The sequence below is a fragment of the Hemitrygon akajei genome, chromosome 19, assembly GCF_048418815.1.
Source record: "Hemitrygon akajei chromosome 19, sHemAka1.3, whole genome shotgun sequence".
Classification (NCBI taxonomy): Eukaryota; Metazoa; Chordata; class Chondrichthyes; order Myliobatiformes; family Dasyatidae; genus Hemitrygon; species Hemitrygon akajei.
This window is the reverse complement of record NC_133142.1, coordinates 27,404,774-27,423,223: the sequence shown is the minus strand read 5'-3', so window position 1 is coordinate 27,423,223 and position 18,450 is coordinate 27,404,774. Positions and strand designations below refer to the sequence as shown.

Here is an 18,450-nt window from a genome sequence, read left to right as displayed (position 1 = left end):
ATCTGGTCAGGATCAATGGGAAGATGAATGCTGCTAAATACAGAGAGATCCTGGATAAAAACCTGCCCACCTGAGTTTAAACTGGGGAGGAACATCATCTTTCAGCAGGACATCAACCCAAAGCATGCCAGAGCAACCATGGAGTGGGTTCAAGTGAAGAAAATTGATGTCATTGAGTGGCCCAGATAGATTCCTGACCGTAACCCAATTAAACAGCTCTGCTGACCTTACAGTTTTTGAATTTTTCGTTTTTCATGCTTTACAAACCCGGTTTTTGGGGCTCTCAAAAAAGGAGCATGTGATTCATAAATAAAAATTCTCAGTTAAATTGAGCAAAATTCCCAGTTGTAATGCTCATTTATGTGAACAACGGGTTGGAAAATGAATACTTTTAAAAGGCACTGCAGGTCCTTTTAGTTCATTTATTAGAATTAAGAATTATGGAATAAAACAGGTTAGATTCTTCAGGATGTACCTTTGTTAGCTTATGTTCATCTATTTCAGATTGGAAAGAATTGTTAAGGTTTTAGTATCAAGCAGCTCCATATGACTTTAATCATTCTTTTCCATTAGTTTGTTACTATTTTGGAAGGAGTACTGTCTAAACTATCCAGATACGATGAAGGGACCCTCTTCTCATCCTTTCTGTCATTCACTGTAAGAGAAGTTTTCATATTATTTTCTATGCTCAGAATAAGTTATTGAAGATGAATGTACGTAGGTGTTCGGTTCATTTAAAAAAGTAACATGAAAATATTCAATGCTTTTATTCAATTTTGCTGTTCAGGCATGGTGTGGTATGTACCTTTATATATGAACTGTGCTTCTTTACTAAATTATCTACCGGAAATGAATTATCTGCCACAAGAAAATAAATCTCAGGGCTGTATATGGTGAAATATGCTATATGTTCTTTGATAATAAATTTTCTTTGAACTTTGAACTTCTGATTTGTTAGGAGCCAGTCCATGTGTTAATCATATTTTACAACCTGTCAACATGAACTCCTTCTCTAAGAACAAGTGGGCATCACGGTAGCATAGCCATTAGTGCGACACTGTTACACCTCAGGGCATTCCAGAGTTTGGAGTTCAATTCCAGCATCATCCTGTAAGGACTCTATACATCCTCCCCATGAAATGCGTGGGTTTCCCCAGGTTCTCTAGTTTCCTCCCACAGTCCAGATATATACCGGATTGGTTAATTGATTATTGTAAATTGTCCCTTGATTTAGGTTTGGGTTAATCAGATTTGTCAGGGGTTGCTGAGGTAACATGGCTCAAAAGGCCAAAAGGGCCTGTTCTACGCTCTATCACTACATGCGTAAATGAACTTTACAGCACAAAAGAAAAGGTTAACTTCTGTCATTTGTATTAGTTTCCTCCTTTGCTAATGAGTAGGTGTATCATACATGCAAGACCAAAGCTAGCAAATCTTGATATCTGTTAATCTGAGATTCCACAATTGTCATTTTAAAAGATACACTTAAAGGCATTGTGCCTTTATATACATTAAAAAATATATACATGGTAATATGATGCATCTATGGATTTACTTCAAGCATTATTTTTGTCATCTTTTTTTTCTATTTTACTTTAAAGGTGAAAGCAGCCTCCAAGTATGTGGATGTGCCTGTAAGTGTACCAAATAAGTCTTATTGACATTTCTGTTGACGTGCAAATTAAGATTTCTGAAATAAGATGAAAGAAATCTCCTACATCATAAAAATAGTTAAACTTAGAATTTTTAGAGGGCACATGTGAAATATCATGAAACTTTGTCTTTGAAATTGGTTCATATTAACATTTTATTAGAGAGTGACTGGAAATGAGCTCAAACAAAGACAATTTGCCTTAGAAACATAGACATGTTCAATTCCAATCAAGTAATTGAAAAGAATTGAGCTAAACTTCTGTGGTGCATTTACTAATCATACATTTGAGATAAAGATTTGCTCTGGCCTCCATTTTAGAGATTTGGTTTAATAGAGGCCATAAAAGTTATGAAAAGGTGGAAGTACTTGTGTTTCTATATGTAAGGGAATCCTAAGCAGGACCTCATTAATAAATTAAGGCAATTATAAAATCCATCATAAAATATATGAGCTTCTTTACCCAGGGAGTTGTTGAAATTGGAACTGTGCTATTAAGACAAGTTGAGCCTTTCAGGGGAAGTTCTATCAGTTTCAAGTCAGGAAAAATATACATGTTGAGTAAGGATTCAGTTTTATATCCAAGCAGTCCTCTAGTCTATGCTGCACAAAAAATTACTGAGAGCTATCCCACTTCCTGGTCTTCGGTCTAGAGCCTTGTAAGTTATGATTCCTCAGACAACATTGATACCCAATGATCAATTCCTGGATTTTAAGTTAATGTTTTTTTTTTTGCCCTGTTCAGTCTTAGATTTAATTGTCTCTCTGACAAAATTGTATTGAGTCATGAGGATAATCCTCACAGAAATTCATTTGTGATTCTTTAAAAGATACCAAAAGGCCATTCTCTGCTAAATCTGTATATTTTCAGTAGATGGTGGTGACTATAGTTGTGCTTATACTTATACTAGAACTTCCCAACTGGTCAACTACTTTAATAATTTATTAAAATAAAAGCCACAAGACTGGACTCTGTGGCAAATAGGTCTGGGTACCAGTTTAATTCCGATATGCATATAATTTGTGATATGTATAGTCCTGGTCCCCATACCGGCAAGAGGCATTAGCCAGCATTGGATAAAAAGCTGACAATAACTATCACCAGTATTACCATACTGAAGCATCCTTTTGTATTCCTACACAACGAAACAATCAGTAGCAGTGAAACAAATCCTCATCTCTCTGTCACTATGTGTATTATTATTGTTCAAAGGCTTTGTGCACTGTTTACAGGTTTGTTGCTGATTTATATCTATTGCTTATCACTGCTATTTCTATGCCCTTATGGAGCCCCTTAAAGTTGAATGGAAAGCTGTAGCAGGCATCAAAGCTATTTGCCTTGTTTTCACGGTGTCTGTGCAACCAAATAGCTCTCTGGGTGTAGTAGTACTTGTTTCCTTTTAGAGTGCATAATGAGAATGAGAAATAAAGTAGTTACTGTATAGTGCTTCTAAGTCAGCACATCCTGAATTATTTGATGGTAAATAAAGTGTTTTTGAATGGTGATCACCTTTGGAATGTAGGAAGCTCAAATGCCCATGCACAAGCTCCCACAAACAGTGCACATAGTAAATAATATGTAGAAAATCCATTGGCCGTGACTGAAGGATAACCATCAGTTAGGGCATTTGTGATAGCTCATGTACTTTAAAGAAGTAATACAATTGTATGAAGAAGACAGGGCAGCATTCCCTCATTCCCTGGTAATACTCCCAACTCTTCCTTCACTACATTGACGACTGCATTGGTACCGGTTCATGCACGCATGCTGAGATTGTAAATTTCATCGACTTTGCCTCCAACTTCCACCCTGCCCTTAAATTCACTTGGTCCACTTCTGAAACCTCCCTCCCATTTCTCAATTTCTCTTGTCTCCATCTCTGGAGAGAAACTGTCTACCGCTATCTCTTATAAACCTTCCTAATCTCAGCTGTCTTAACTATACCTCTTCCTACCCTGTCTCCTGTAAAATTCTGTTCCCTTTTTTCAGATCCTTTGGCTCCACCACATCTGTTCCTAGGATGAGGCTTTCTTTTGGAGGACATCAGAGATGTCCTCTTTCTTCAAGGAATGGAGTTTCCCTTCCTGCACCATTGATGCTGCCCTCACCTGCATCTCCTCATTTCCTAAGCATCCGTGCTCACCCCATCTTCCCACCGTCTTAACAGGGATAAAGTTCCTCTTGTCCTAACCTACCACCCCACAAGGCTCCACATCTAACACATCATTCTCCACAACTTCTGCTATCTTTAACAGGATCCTACCACCAAACACATCTTTACCTTCCCACCCCACTCTCCTCTTTCCACAGGGATCACTCTCTGCATGATTCCCTCGTCTCTTTCCATTATTTCTCCTTCCATTAATTTTTCCCTCCCTCTTCCATCTTCTATTCCCCACTCTGGTCTCTTATCTCTTCTTGTCTCCCTTTCTCCCATGGCTCACTCTCCTCTCCTATCATATTCCTTCCTCTGCAGCCCTTTACCTTTCTCACCCACCTACCACCCTCTAGATATCCTCTTTCCCCTCCCCCTACATTTTATTCTGGTGTCTTCCCCCTTCCTTTCCAGTCCTGAAGAAGGGTCTCGGCCCAAAATGGTGACTGTTTATTCACTTCCATAGACGCTGCCTGACCTTTTGAGTTCCTCTGGCATTTAGTGTGTGTGGCATTCCCTCGGTGCTGCGTTTGGGTTGTAAACTTTTTTGGGGGCAAAGTCTCCAGCATATGACCTCCTGTCTCAGTGTTGAATATGTTAATAGCCCAGCTTCTGATTGGATGATCTGAAAGAGACTAGTTGAATGGCTGACATTCTGTGCAAGCTGAGTTGTGGGTGTGAAGTGGAGTTTTGGAATAGTGCTAAGTGTTTGAGAATGCAGTGAAGAATACGTTAGAAACAAGTTCTGGATGACAGAAATTGGTGAAGTTCAATGATCATATCCAAATGGGCAAGGCCGGCAAGATCAATGTCAGGTGGCCAGACTTATGGACCTCATTTCACTGTACTTCTATCATTTGCATGTAATTAATTTCTTGCCAGCATCAAACCTCCCCTGCTCACTTCTGGTTACGTTGCAGCTGATGTAAGCACCTTTTACTAGATCCAGTCTATCCTGAAGATAGTATGTACTGCAGCCATTGTGTAGAAGTGGTTGTTAAAGCGAATACTTGGTTTCCTAGCTGAGAGTCAGTCAAGTGGGCTGGTTTGTCCTGCGCAGTATCAGATCTTAACTGTTTTTAGATCTGCACCCGTCCAGGCAGATCATTGGATCTCACAAAGCCACCTTTACGCTCTCCTTTGAAATGTAGTTAGCATTGTTTGCTCAGTAAACTTTGATCAGTAATGTCAAAATCAGTGATCAATAGACTGTGAGACACTGCACACTTTCTGTTCCACCCAGAATGGAACGTGATTCTTAAAGCATCATTTCTGGCAAGTAATCCAACTGTTTCCATGCACACATTCAGTAGTAGGTAACCCCCTTGCCATTGTAATATGATTTCTGTCACCTTTTAAGATTAGAAATATGTCTGGAAAATTTTAGGAAGGGGATCCTTATTGATGCACAGACTTAGCTTGTTCCCCATTTAGACTCAAGTAGGGCAATTTTTCCTGAAGAGTCTTAATGGTGATAACCTCCTGCCAGGAGCTTTTCTCCTCCCCTTCAGTCTTCCATCAACATGACATTGAATGGGATTACCATACGGAGTGATTCACATTGGCAAGCTGAATTTGAAAGCTAAACATAGGACTAAAGGCAGGATTCTTAACTCTGCGGAAGAACAGAGGGATCTTGTGGTCTACATCCACAGGTCCCTCAAAGTTGCCATGCATGTTGATAAAATGGTTAAGAAGGTTTGTGATGCATCAGCCTTCATTACTCGGGGGATTAAGTTCAAGAGCCGTGAGGTAATGGTGCAGATCTATAAAACTAGTTAGTACTTGGTTGAAATATGGTGTCATTTCTGGTTTCCACATTATAGGAAGGATGTGGATGCTTTAGAGAGGGTTTCAAATGTACATTTAATGTCAGAGAAGTGTATACAATATACATCCTGAAATGCTTTTTCTTCACAACCATCCACGAAAACAGAGGAGTGCCCCAAAGAATGAATGACAGTTAAATGTTAGCACCCCAAAGCCCCCGCAAGCTCCCCCCTCCCAATCGTAAGCAGCAGTGTGCAGAGGAGATTTACCAGGATGCTTTCTGGATTTGCAGAGCACATCTTATAAGGATAGGTTGAGCAAGCTGGAGCTTTTCTCTTTGGAGCGAAAGAAACTGAGAGATGCCTTAATAAAGGAGTACAAGTGGTTAAGAGGTATAAATCAAGAGACTTTTTTCCCAAGGCTGATATGAGGGTGCATAATTTTTAAATGATTGTAGAAAAGTACAGGGTAGATATCGGAGGTAGGTTGTTTACTCTGAGAATGATAGGTATGTGGGACATAGTGCCACGTGGTAGAGGCAGATACATTGGGGACATTTAAGAGACTCCTAGATAGGCACATGAATGAATGAAGAATGAAAGTTATGTGGGAGGGAAGGGTTAGATTGATCTTAGAGTAGGTTAAAAGGTTAGCACAGCATCATGGGCTGAAGAGCCTGTAGTGTGCTGTAATGTTCTACATTTCTATGAATGGGGGCATGGGAACAGCTAAATTGTGTGTCGGAAATTGTCCATCAACATATGCTGCACCAATTCATGAACACTTCAACTTGAAATAACTGGAGAAAACATAGCAAAACTTTAGTATTACTGGCAGAATCAATTCAACTTCCTGTAAGGATTGGTTGATCCCTTTAAACTGGACCATGGGATGGCCATTGGATCTTTGCACCTCTTGTGTTTAATAGAAGTGCTGATTGGAGCATTGAGATCTAAAAAGGCAATGCTGGCATGGAAACTATGTTGGATAATGGTTACTCTCATTCCTTCCACCTTTGAATTACCCCGGTTTCCAAGGTGTGTTATTTTCAGTAACATAATGTCTTCTGCAAAATGCACCATAAAGGACATGTACACCATGGACACCTGTTTGGAATTCAGATAGCACCCATTTCATCCACAGAGCAGCCACAAGTGATCAGAATTTCACACCACGTGCTATATTTTTCAGTTGACGCATTGTTATTTTGCTCTCACTGAAGTAGTAGTTGCCAATAACTCTGCCCGAGTTCTTAGGTCCAAATGTTTTTATCTGGTTGTTATCACTTGTTCACTCATTCGTTATGTGCTGTGTTGTATAAAGTGGGCGATTGTGGTCCTTCCACGACCATGGCAGATTGGCAAATTACAGATGTGGCTTACCATTGCCGCCTTCTGGGCAGTGTCTTTACAAGATGGGTGACCCTAGCCATTATCAATACTCTTCGGAAATTGCCTGGTGTCATTGATCGCATAACTTGTGATATGCGCCAGCTGCTTATATGACCATCCACCAACTGTTCCCACAGCTTCACATGACCCAGATCTGATGGCTAAGCTGTTATTGCACCTTTCCCAAGGATGACCTGTAGGCTAACAGAGGGAAGTACTGCTTTATACCTCCTTTGGTATCTCAACCCCACAACCCATAGGCTTGTTGTTATAGGCTTTATATAGAAATACATCAATCTGCCCCTTCCTAAAGGCTGATCACAAGCACTCTGAAAACCATACTGCTGTGTTAACTAACTGCAATTTCTGGAAACTGACAATCAAATATTCTGGAGAATAGGTACCCTATGGTCTTAAGTGTATCTTATTAGAAAAACCAATTCACAGCAAAGGCATGCTTCAGGTGTAAACAGTTGACATATGAATATCAGCATCTTTAAACAATCACGTACATAAGCCTGATAATGAGCTGAGGTGGTTATTTTGTATTAAAATGAAGTTGTAAATCTATGGGTGGTTTTGAAGATGACATATTCTACATAAGGAAAAAAAAAGGTGAGAGCTGATTATCTTTTCCTGTTCAAGTTTGTGTCTGAACCCTCTATGGTCAGATGCACAGGAAAATTAAAGTTTAGAATTCTGTCATACTGAAGTGAATTATAAATACAAAGAATCCTATTAACCTTTGGAACACATTTCTATCTGTTTAATGAGGTGTGGGTTATACAGCTTAATGTGTACAAGCAGCTCAGATTCCAATCCTCTGCTCCCCATCACAATGCTTATGGGAGCCCATTGCCCATTGATTTTAATTAGGTGACTGTAGATACTGTTATTAAACCTAACCCAGTATGACTCTTGTCATTGGCAAACTGATAATTGACATTCAAATACAAAAACTCAGTACTGATCGCAGAGGTCTACATTTAAAACTGTGCATTGTGAAAGCTATTGTTTTTGAAAATAAAATCATTTTAACTTGTTTTAAGAGCAAACACGAGGAAATCTGCAGATGCTGGAAATTCAAACAACACACACAAAATATTGGTGGAACACAGCAGGCCAGGCAGCATCTATAAGGAGAAGCACTGTCGAAGTTTTGGGCGGAGACCCTTTGTCAGGACTAACTGAAAGGAAAGATAGTAAGAGATTTGAAAGTAGTGGGGGCAGGGAGAAGTGCTTTCAAATCTCTTACTATCTTTCCTTTCAGTTAGTCCTGACGAAGGGTCTCGGCCCGAAACGTCGACAGTGCTTCTCCTTATAGATGCTGCCTGGTCTGCTGTGTTCCACCAGCATTTTGTGTGTGTTGTTTTAACTTATTTTAACCTCTTTTACTCTCGACTGAAGTGTTCTGCACAAAGATCTTGCATAGGCAAGCTCAGATTTCCTGTAACTCAAACTGTGGCCATAGAACTCAAGATATGTTCTACAAAGCCATGCTCTTCAGCAAATGGCCCAATAGATCCAATATCTCCATCAGCATCAGGTCTGATTATCTGAAGGTGGTGGGGATCTGGTTATCTAGACTGCAGAATACAGGCCCTTTGGCCCACAAAGTTGTGCCGAACATGTCCCTACCTTAGAAATTACTAGGCTTACCTATAGCCCTCTATTTTTCTAAGTTCCATGTACCTATCCAAAAGTCTCTTAAAAGACCCTATCATATCTGCCTCCACCACCGTTATTGGCAGCCCATTCCACGCACTCACCACTCTCTGCGTAAAAAACTTAACCCTGACATCTCCCCTGTACCTACTCCCAAGCACCTTAAACCTGTGTCCTCTTGTGGCAACCATTTCAGCCCTGGGAAAAAACCTCTGACTTTCCACACGATCAATGCCTCTCATCATCTTATACACCTCTATCAGGTCACTTCTCATCCTCCGTCGCTCCAAGGAGAAAAGGTCAAGTTCACTCAACCTATTCTCATAAAGCATGCTCCCCAATCCAGGCAGCATCCTTGTAGATCTCCTCTGCACCCTTTCTATGGTTTACACGTCTTTCCTGTAGTGAGGCGACCAGGACTGAGCACAGTACTCCAAGTGCGGTCTGACCAGGGTCCTATATAGCCAAAGCATTACCTCTCAGCTCCTAAATTCAATTCCACGATTGATGAAGGCCAATACATCATATGCCTTCTTAACCACAGGGTCAACCTGTGCAGCTGCTTTGACCGTCCTATGGACTCAGACCCCAAGATCCCTCTGATCCTCCACACTGCCTGGGTGACAAAGGACGTTGGAGTCTGGGCCTCTACTCCAAGCTCGAAGGCCAACAAAGTGGACATGGGTTCCTGATGGAAACTGTTAAAGTCGCCAAACTGTGCAACGCCTTCTGCACCCCTGCAGGTGGAGTACAGCTGCAGCCCACCTGCTCAACCCCGCTTCCGCATCAACTTTCTCTTCATGTCACTCCATTGCAGTCATATCCACTGATGTCACACCGGTGTTCTTCTCTGACTGCTGCCTCCTTCGAGCCTCCCTTCACCCATAGGAGGACTGGGAGGCAGGTAGGGGCCGTGGAAGCTGAGTGAAAAGCTGCTGACCCCTAAGAACATTGAGGACTAGAGATGGAGTACACAGTTTTGAGAATCTTGAAACCCCTCTTTTGATTCCCCCTGTTCACTGGTGGGAAGCACTCAAAGAGCACATTAATAGGTTCTTCATCTACAAAAGGGTTTAGAAAGCAAGGCAGAGTCAGAGGGAACTGCGCAAACTCCAGACAAAGTTGCAGCAAGTTCTCCTGCTGTCAGGAGGGGTGGATGTAAGGGAGGAGTTTACAAGAGATGAAGGGACAGGGCTGACAAGCCCAGCTCTTCGCTATCGAATCCTGTAAGACCGTCTTCCCATCCAGCGTTTGCATGCATGGTGGAACAGGATGAAATGTGCTGACATTCCAAAAGGGATCCACTATCTTAAGGAAGAGGACAGTTCAGTAGCATCCTCACAGATGGAACATATCAAAGGTTTGCAGATCCTTTTTGCCAGTCTGCACACCAGAAAGGTCACAGACCACACAGCCTCCCAGAACTTCCTATCCTCTATCACAGTAAATAGGAGAGCCTGAACCAACCACTGACTCTGGAGGAACTGAGTGGCTCCATCCATTACTTTGATTCAAATAAAACTCTTGGAAGTGCCAGCATACCGGCTGAGTTGTACTCTGCTCTGTGGGACTGGATGGCACTGGGCCTGCTGGAAGCATGCAATGCTATTCTTCTAGCTGGCAGCATGTCAGACTTCATTACCCTCATCTAAAAGCGGAAGGGGAAGAGTGATGACATCAGGAATTGGAGACTCATTTCACTGTTGAATTTAGATTTCAAGATCCTGTCCAACGCCATCTTCAACAGGGTCAAACCTTTTCTGGGATAGGTGACTATTTGGACTTAATCTGTGCTGTACCTGGCATGAAGATCTTTGACAACCTCACACTGCTCAGAGATACCATCGCCTACAAGCAGGGCAGGGGGTTTGGATGCCTGTCTGGTCTGCTTGGACCAGGAGAAAGCCTTTGACAGGATGTCACACACATGATTAAAGGACATAATCTCCAAAATGGACTATGGGGAGAGAATCAGGATTTAGATCCAGCTGCTCTTTTCAGGAGTACATGCTGAGGGACGCAATGAAGCTTTGTGTAGCCACTGCAAGGGTCTGGTAAGGAAAGGCCACGGTGTAGGAATCTTTCTCTACTGGACAGGGAGAGGCCAGGTTGGATGAGGAAGCCGTTCATTAATTGTATTAGTGTAGCACGCCGGGGGGCCTCATGAATGGTAACAGTGCTGTTGTTTTAGACCATCAGATATAGGAGCAGAATTAGAACCATTTGGCCCATCGAGTCTGCTCCGCCATTCAATCATGGCTGACCCTTTTATCCCCTTCTCAGCCCCAATCCCCAGCCTTCTCCCCGTAACCTTTGATGTCATGTCCAATCAAGGACCTTTCAATCTCTGCCTTAAATACACCCAATGACCTGGCCTCCACAGCTGCACGTGGCAACAAATTCCACAAATTCACCACCCTTTGGCTAAAGAAGTTTCTCTGCAACTCCGTTTTGAAAGGGCACCCTTCTATCCTGAGGCTGTGCCCTCTTGTCCTAAACTCTCCCACCATGGGAAACATCCTTTCCACATCTACTTGTCTATGCCTTTCAATATTTGAAAGATTTTTTTGAGATCCCCCTCATCCTTCTAAATTCCAGCAAGTACAACCCAGAGCCATCAAATGTTCCTCATATGCTAACCCTTTCATTCCCAAGGTTCTCTGAACCCTCTCCAATGCCAACACATCTTGTCTAAGATGAAAGGCCCAAAACTGTTCACAATACTCAAGTTGAGGCCTCACCAGTGTCTAATAAAACCTCAGCATCACACCCCTGCTCTTGTATTCTAGTCCTCTTGAAATGGATGCTAACGTTGCATTTGCCTTCCTCACCACTGACTCTACCTGCAAGTTAACCTTTAAGGTGTTCTGCACAAGGACTCCCAAGTCCCTTTACATCTCAGATTTTTGGATTTTCTCCCTGTTTAGAAAATACTCTGTACATTTATTTCTACTACCAAAGTGCATGACCATTCATTTTCCAACATTTTATTTAATTTGCCACTTTCTTACCCATTCCCCTAATCTGTCCAAGTCCTTCTGCATCCTACCTGATCCCTCAACACTACCTACCCCTCCACAAATCTTTGTATCATCTGCAAACATGGCAACAAAGCCATTTATTTCATTATCTAAATCATTGATATACAGCATTAAAAAAAGCAGTCCCAGCGCTGAACCCTACGGAACACTACTAGACACCGGTAGCCAACCAAAAAAGGATCCTTTTATTCCCACTGCCTCCTACCAATCAGCCAATGCTCTAACCATGACAGTAACTTTCCTGTACCATGAGCTCTTAACTTGGTAAGCAGCCTTTTCAAAGGCCTTCTGAAAGTCCAAATATACAACTTCCACAACACCCCCTGTATCTATCCAACTTGCAATCTCCTCAAAGAATTCTAACAGGTTCATCAGCCAAGATTTTCCCTTAAGGAAACCATGCTGAGTTTGTCCTATCTTGTCCTGTGTCACCAAGTACTCCATAAACTGATCCTTAACAATTGACTCCAACATCTTCCTAATCACTGAGGTCAGGCTAATTGGTCTATAATTTCCTTTCTGCTGCCTTCCTCTTTTCTTAAAGAGTGAAGTGACATTTGCAATTTTCCAGTCCTCTGGCACCATGCCAGAGTCCAAAGATTTATGAAAGATCATTACTAATATCTCCACAATCTCTACCGCTACTTCGGTAGAGATAACTTATGTACCCATAGGTCTTTCAGCTTTTTGAGCACCTTCTCCCTTGTAATAAAAACTGCACTCACTTTTCTTCCCTCACACCCTTCAACATCTGGCACACTGTTAGTGTCTTCCACGGTGAAGAATGATGCAAAATTCTCATTTAGTTCATCTGCCATCTCCTTATTCCCCGTTACTGTTTCTCTGGCCATATTTTCTAGTGGTTCTATATCCACTCTCATCTCGCTTTTTTTCATACTTGAAAAAGCTTTTACTATCCACTTTGATATTGTTTGCTAGCTTGCTTTTATATTTCATCTCTTCTCTCCTCATGACTCTTTTAGTTGCTGTTGTATGCCCTCTTGTCACTTTTACATTAACTCTGATTTTCCTGGTCAGCCACAGTTGTACTATTTTGCCATTTGAGTACTTAATTGTTTTTGGAATACATCTATCCTGCACCTTCCTCATTTTTCCCAGAAACTCACGTCATTGCTGCTCTGTTGTCATCCTGCCAGCATCTCCTTCCAATTTATTTTGGTCATCTCCTCTCTCATACCACTGTAATTTCCTTTACTCCACTGAAATGCTCCGAAGTCAGACTTCACTTCCTCCCTATCAACTTTCAAGTTGAACTCAATCATATTACGATCACTGCCTCCTCAGGGTTATTTTACTTTAAGCTCCCTAATCGCCTCTGGTTCATTACAGAACACCCAATCCAGCATAGCCAATCCCCTAGTTGGCTCAACAACAAACTGCTCTAAAAAGCCATCTTGTAGGCATTCAACAAACTCACTCTCTTGAGATCCATTACCAAACTGATTTTCCCAATCAACCTGCATGTTGAAATTTCCTGTGACAGTCATAACACTGCCCTTTTGACATGTCTTTTCTATTTCCTGCTGTAATTTGTGGTCCACCTCCCAGCTACTGTTTGGAGGCCTGTATATAACTGCCATCAGGGTCCTTTTACCCTTGTAGTTTCTTAACTCAACCCTCAAGGATTCAACATCTTTGGATCCTATCTTTCTACTGATTTGATGCCATTCTTTACCAGAAGAACCCAGCAAACCCTCTGCCTACCTTCCTATCCCTCCATTACATCTTGTAACTTTGGCCAGTTAGCTCCCAACTATAACCATCCTTCAACCACAATTCAGTGATGGCCACAACATCATAGCTGACTATCTGTAATAGTGCAACAAGATCATCCATCTTATTTCATATACTCTATACATTGAGATACGTATAACACTTTGAGTACTGTATTTGCTACCCTTTTTGATTCTGCATTCCTAATGGCTGATACTCGCCCTGCTGTTTGCAATTTTGTCCTTTCTGACAGCCTGAGTCCGTGCTATCTTTACTTTTCTACCATCCGCCCTATCTTGAATCCTTTCACTCTGGTTCCCCCCCCCCCCCCGCCAAATTAGTTTAAACCCTCCCCTATAGCTCTGTCAAACTTGCCTGCAAGAATATTGGCCCCTCTCAGGTTCAGGTGCAACCCGTCACTTTTGTACGTCATATCTCCCCCAAAAGAGATCCCAATGATCCAAGAACCTGAGCCCTGCCCCCTGTATCAGTTCCTCAGCCACGTATCAATCTGCCAGATCATCTTGTTTCTACCTTCACTGGCGCATGGCACAGCAGCAATCCAGAAATTACTACCCTAGAGACCCTGCTTCTCAGCTCGCTGCCCAGCTCTGTAAATTCTCTTTTCAGGACCTCTTTGCTTTTCCTTCCTATGTCATTACTACCCATATGTACCAAGACATCTGGCTGCTCTCCCTCCCCCTCCAAAATGCTGTGAAAGCAATCCGAGACGTCCCAGACCCTGGCACCTGAGAGGCAACATACCATTTGGTTTTTTATGCAATTTAACATTACGTAACACATTATCTACGAAATCAAGAATGAAAAGGCATTGCATTGTTTTTTCTTGTAAATATTTTTATTATGAATAAAGTTTACTTTAGTTAAAAAATATAGAAGGTAGCACGACCCACACAAGTAATAACTCCATTCTATAAATTCAATGATTGTACTTGGAATAGTAACAGCGGCCATTCGGGTTTGGAAACAGTTAACACTGGCTTCGATTCTTTCCTGAGGTACCACTGCCTTTGCAGCAGATTCAGAGTAAAGAGAGGATTGAGAAAATTACTACCTCAAACCTGCAAGAAAATGATCAAATTGGGCACTAAATGCTGACCTTGTCTGCACACCCAGATTCTGAAAATGAATAAAGAAACTGAATTTCCCCATCAAAAATAGTAGCTCTCTCTGAAATATGATTAAAACTTTACTCAGTCATATTTAGATGGAGTAAGAGGTATTGGCTAATATTTACACCCACTCCTATCCATTTTTGCTGCCTATTCCTAAAACGTCTTCCTGGAGTTTCTAGCTATCTCAGGAAAATGATATGGATCATGAGGAATTTATTGCCTGTTTCTAATTTGGATAACGAGTCTTCATCACCCCCACTCCTTGTCATTTATTAATAAGCTCTTTGAAATACACAGAGACAGTCTCCACTCCCACCACAAGATTATTGCTCTTCGCCAATTTAAGCCTTGAGGCTCTGGATTCCCAAACTTCCATGTAATAATATTGTTCTTCCACTGATCAGATTCCAGGCCTTTAATCTCAGCAGCATTCATTGATGTCCTAATAACAGCCTTTTTCTGTCTACTGCCACTTGTGCCGATAAACTGTCAGGACAGAGTTGGTGACATCTTAGCAGCAGCTCAGAAGAGAATTGGAGTATTTTCTGTTTTGGATGTATCTCAGCCCACTCTAGCAATAGATGTGCTAGTAGGAGGAGGGAAAGATAAAACTGTTGATTTCTTGGGCCTGTAGCTGTGTGCTGAGCCTTTGATGTCAGGGTTCAATGGCTGCAGAAGACATGTTTCCTTATAAACATCTCAATGGAATGAAAATAAGGAGTAATTTTCCATGACATCAGTGGGCCTCAGATTCCCAATAATATTCTACTAGGAAAGATATAGTATTATTCATTTGTTGCACCAATGAGGCAAACAGTTCCTCCACCTGTGGTTCAGTGGGTCACTCATTTGCCTCTCACTTGAAATACCTTTCAAAGTTGATATTCAGTCTTGGTACTGAAGGGATGCTGTATTGTCAAAGAAGTCACCTTTCAAAACGAAGATCTCAGGGCACTATTTTAAAGATAAAAAGGTTTCTTATCTCCTCTGCTCTAGGTAATTTTTCCCCCGCTATCCAAAACACTAAGGAATGCAAATCACGGTCACACTTTTGCTTCCTCTGTACAAATTCTCTTCTTTGTTTTCAGTATCACAGTGCTAACTTCCCTTCCAAAACACAGTGCTTAACTAAAGATACATATGGATGTCTGGAGGTTGCAAAAAATATTTTAAAATGCAATTCTTGTACTAAAAAAAGAAATAACTGAAAACACTCAGCAAGTTAAGCAGGATCCATGGAAGTAGAAACAAAGTTAGCATTGCAAGGCCAAGGAACTTAGTCTTCCCAGAGATGCTGCCTAACCTGCCAAGTATTTTCAAACATTTCCTTAGATCTTTAAGTTTTTTTTCTTATCTCATTGGCATCTGCAGTCATGACACATGCAAGCCCAGTAACCCACACCTCCCCAGCTTGGAGCATCAGGCATCATAAAAACAGTGAGCAGAACTGTTTGCCTTTGTTTCATTTTCCCTGACATTTTTGCTCAGGAAAATGAGACAGTACCTGCAGGGAAAGGTCAGGATAATTCGCACCTACATAAATGTGTTGTGAGCTTGCAAACAAATAGAAAGAGTTGTTCAGACACCTCTTCCTGAAGATGCCACACCTCCAACATCACTGCAAATATTATTAGAAACATTCACCATATAACAAATATCATTGTGTTATTATCGTCATTTCAATCAGTATCTTTGGTATAAAAATCCCATCATTTTTAGAGATCGTGAACACTTGGTCATCAGCTTTCATGTTAATAGAATAGCTGCCCTAAGGAACAATCTCCTGCTGAATCTTTTCCCTGAACAGACAGATTATCTTCTGGAAGTTGCTCACCATAGAAACAATCAAAACCACTCAAATAGCCGGCTGTGAGCTTTTAGGCAGCAAGTGCTTAATAATAACAGTCAGGCTGCTTAACTTTGTAAAGGTGGCCGCCTGGTAGAAAATGAAAGATGAGATCTGAGCAAAATGTGTTCATCAAAAATGTATCATAGTGGTAAGCTGCCAATCCAGACACCACGGCAGCTGCCGTACTTAAATTATGTTAATTAAATTTATCTGTAATATTTTTAATTATGAGTATACCCCATTTTTCAAGACCTCCTGGTCACTAAGCTCCTTTAGGGAAGGAAGTCCGCTGTCATTACCTGTTCTGTCTCCACTGCATGTGGTTAACCCTTAACAATCCTTGCCAACATAGCAATTCTACCAAATTGGTGTGACAAATATTCAAATTTCACAGACAATCTGATACTGAGCTAGTAATCAGGTCTACCCACGACAAGGACATAACCAGCTGAGTAAATTTTGCAAAAATCCAGATCAATCACATTTAGAGTTGTGTGCCATTGACAAGTCAAGCAATAGTTTCACAGAGTCTCACTTAAATCACTTGAGCATTTTAAGAGAATTTCCCAGTATCTCTTATCACCATCCTTGGGTACACCAAAGGTAGTGGCTGTGTATCTATGCTAGAATACAATGGGAGGGAATGACTAGAGAACTTAACATTTCCTGTCCCTGAAATCTTCTGGCATCATCAAATATTACCATGCATTTCCTGAAACATACAGTGTCTTGAACAAGGCAAAATGGTCAAAAAGCTGCTTCACAGGAACATGTTACCAAGCAAAAAAAATGCACAACAAGCCGAGGAACAAGATGACCAATGTGTCAAGTCAAAAAAGTAGGTTTTAAACATACTTTGAAAAAGAAATTTAATGAGTGCACTGTTTTAGATTAAGACTTTGGCAACTGGAGGCAAGGTCAACAATTCTGGATGGATTAAATTTAGTAGTGGTAATGATAGCAGAACTGATGGAGCATAATGATTTGAAGCTGTAGTGGAGATTCCAGATTTGGGAATACAAGGCCAGGAAGAGAATAGGAAACAAAAGATAGTAAGCCATGAACACTACCTCCCTATTCCTCTTTTGCACTATTGATTCATTTATTTTATTGTAACTTATAGTAATTTTATTACATCTTGCACCGTACCGCTGCCATAAAACAATAAATTTCATGGCATACTGTATGTCAATCATAATAAACCTAATTCTGATTCTGAAATACGAAAAACTTTAAAATCAACTTAAGGTAAGGTTAGCAAGCTACATAATTGTCCAGGCATCATCCCTGAAGAAGACAGAGTTTGTCATTGGAACATCAGTTATCATTGATACCTGTCCCCGGCTGGAAGCCTGTGAAGAGAGTGGACAAATGCTCCAAAAATCCTGCTCGTCTCGGTTGAAGTTGTAAATCTTAGTGAACAGATACTTCATGTATAAATTTAGAGGCTTAGCTTCTGCATCCAGAAAAAGAAGAACGTTGCACAATTTGCTGTTTTTCACTACATTGTTTTGAGATTTTTCAAAACAAATTGCACGACACGTGCCCGTGATAATAATTCTGATTCTGACACCCTTTTCTCAGATAGCTATATATGGTGGAGACACATTGAAGTGTGGTAAGTTCCATCATTGTAATGTTCTACATTTTTTCCTCTTTTATACTATGTATTTTTTTTATTTTTGTTACTTGTAGTACTTTTTATTTCTTGCACTGCTGTCCTGTCACAAAACAGTAAATTTCACGACATATGTCAGTAATATTGAGCTTGAGTCTGCTTCTGATTCAGGGAACATTGTTCAACTGTTTTTGGATGCATAACATTTTTTTGTCATCTACGGCCGTGTACAAGTCAGTGGTGGATTGGAGCCTGGACTCAAATGTTCATACATAGGCTCCAGCTGGACCTCTGATGCTGGGTTTGTGATATGTTGTACAGTTTGCCATTTGTTACCACTTCACTTCGAAGCTTATAAGAAGCAAGGCATGGACTGATTAAAGCATCAATACAGTGACATGACAACAGAAATATGTTTGCAAAAAGAAATCAATAGTGA

At 41.0% G+C, this 18,450-nt stretch overlaps 1 protein-coding gene across 6 annotated transcripts in view; it reads left to right on the top strand.

Moving 5' to 3' along the window:
* Positions 1 to 18,450, top strand: part of cadpsa (Ca2+-dependent activator protein for secretion a) — a 453,076-nt gene that overhangs the window by 379,006 nt on the left and 55,620 nt on the right. For all 6 annotated transcript variants that reach the window (XM_073072303.1, XM_073072304.1, XM_073072299.1 and 3 more), the window contains 2 exons: positions 574 to 657; positions 1,602 to 1,634. In XM_073072303.1, the coding sequence (XP_072928404.1) occupies positions 574 to 657; positions 1,602 to 1,634 (117 nt within the window). The remainder of the gene's footprint in view (positions 1 to 573; positions 658 to 1,601; positions 1,635 to 18,450) is intronic.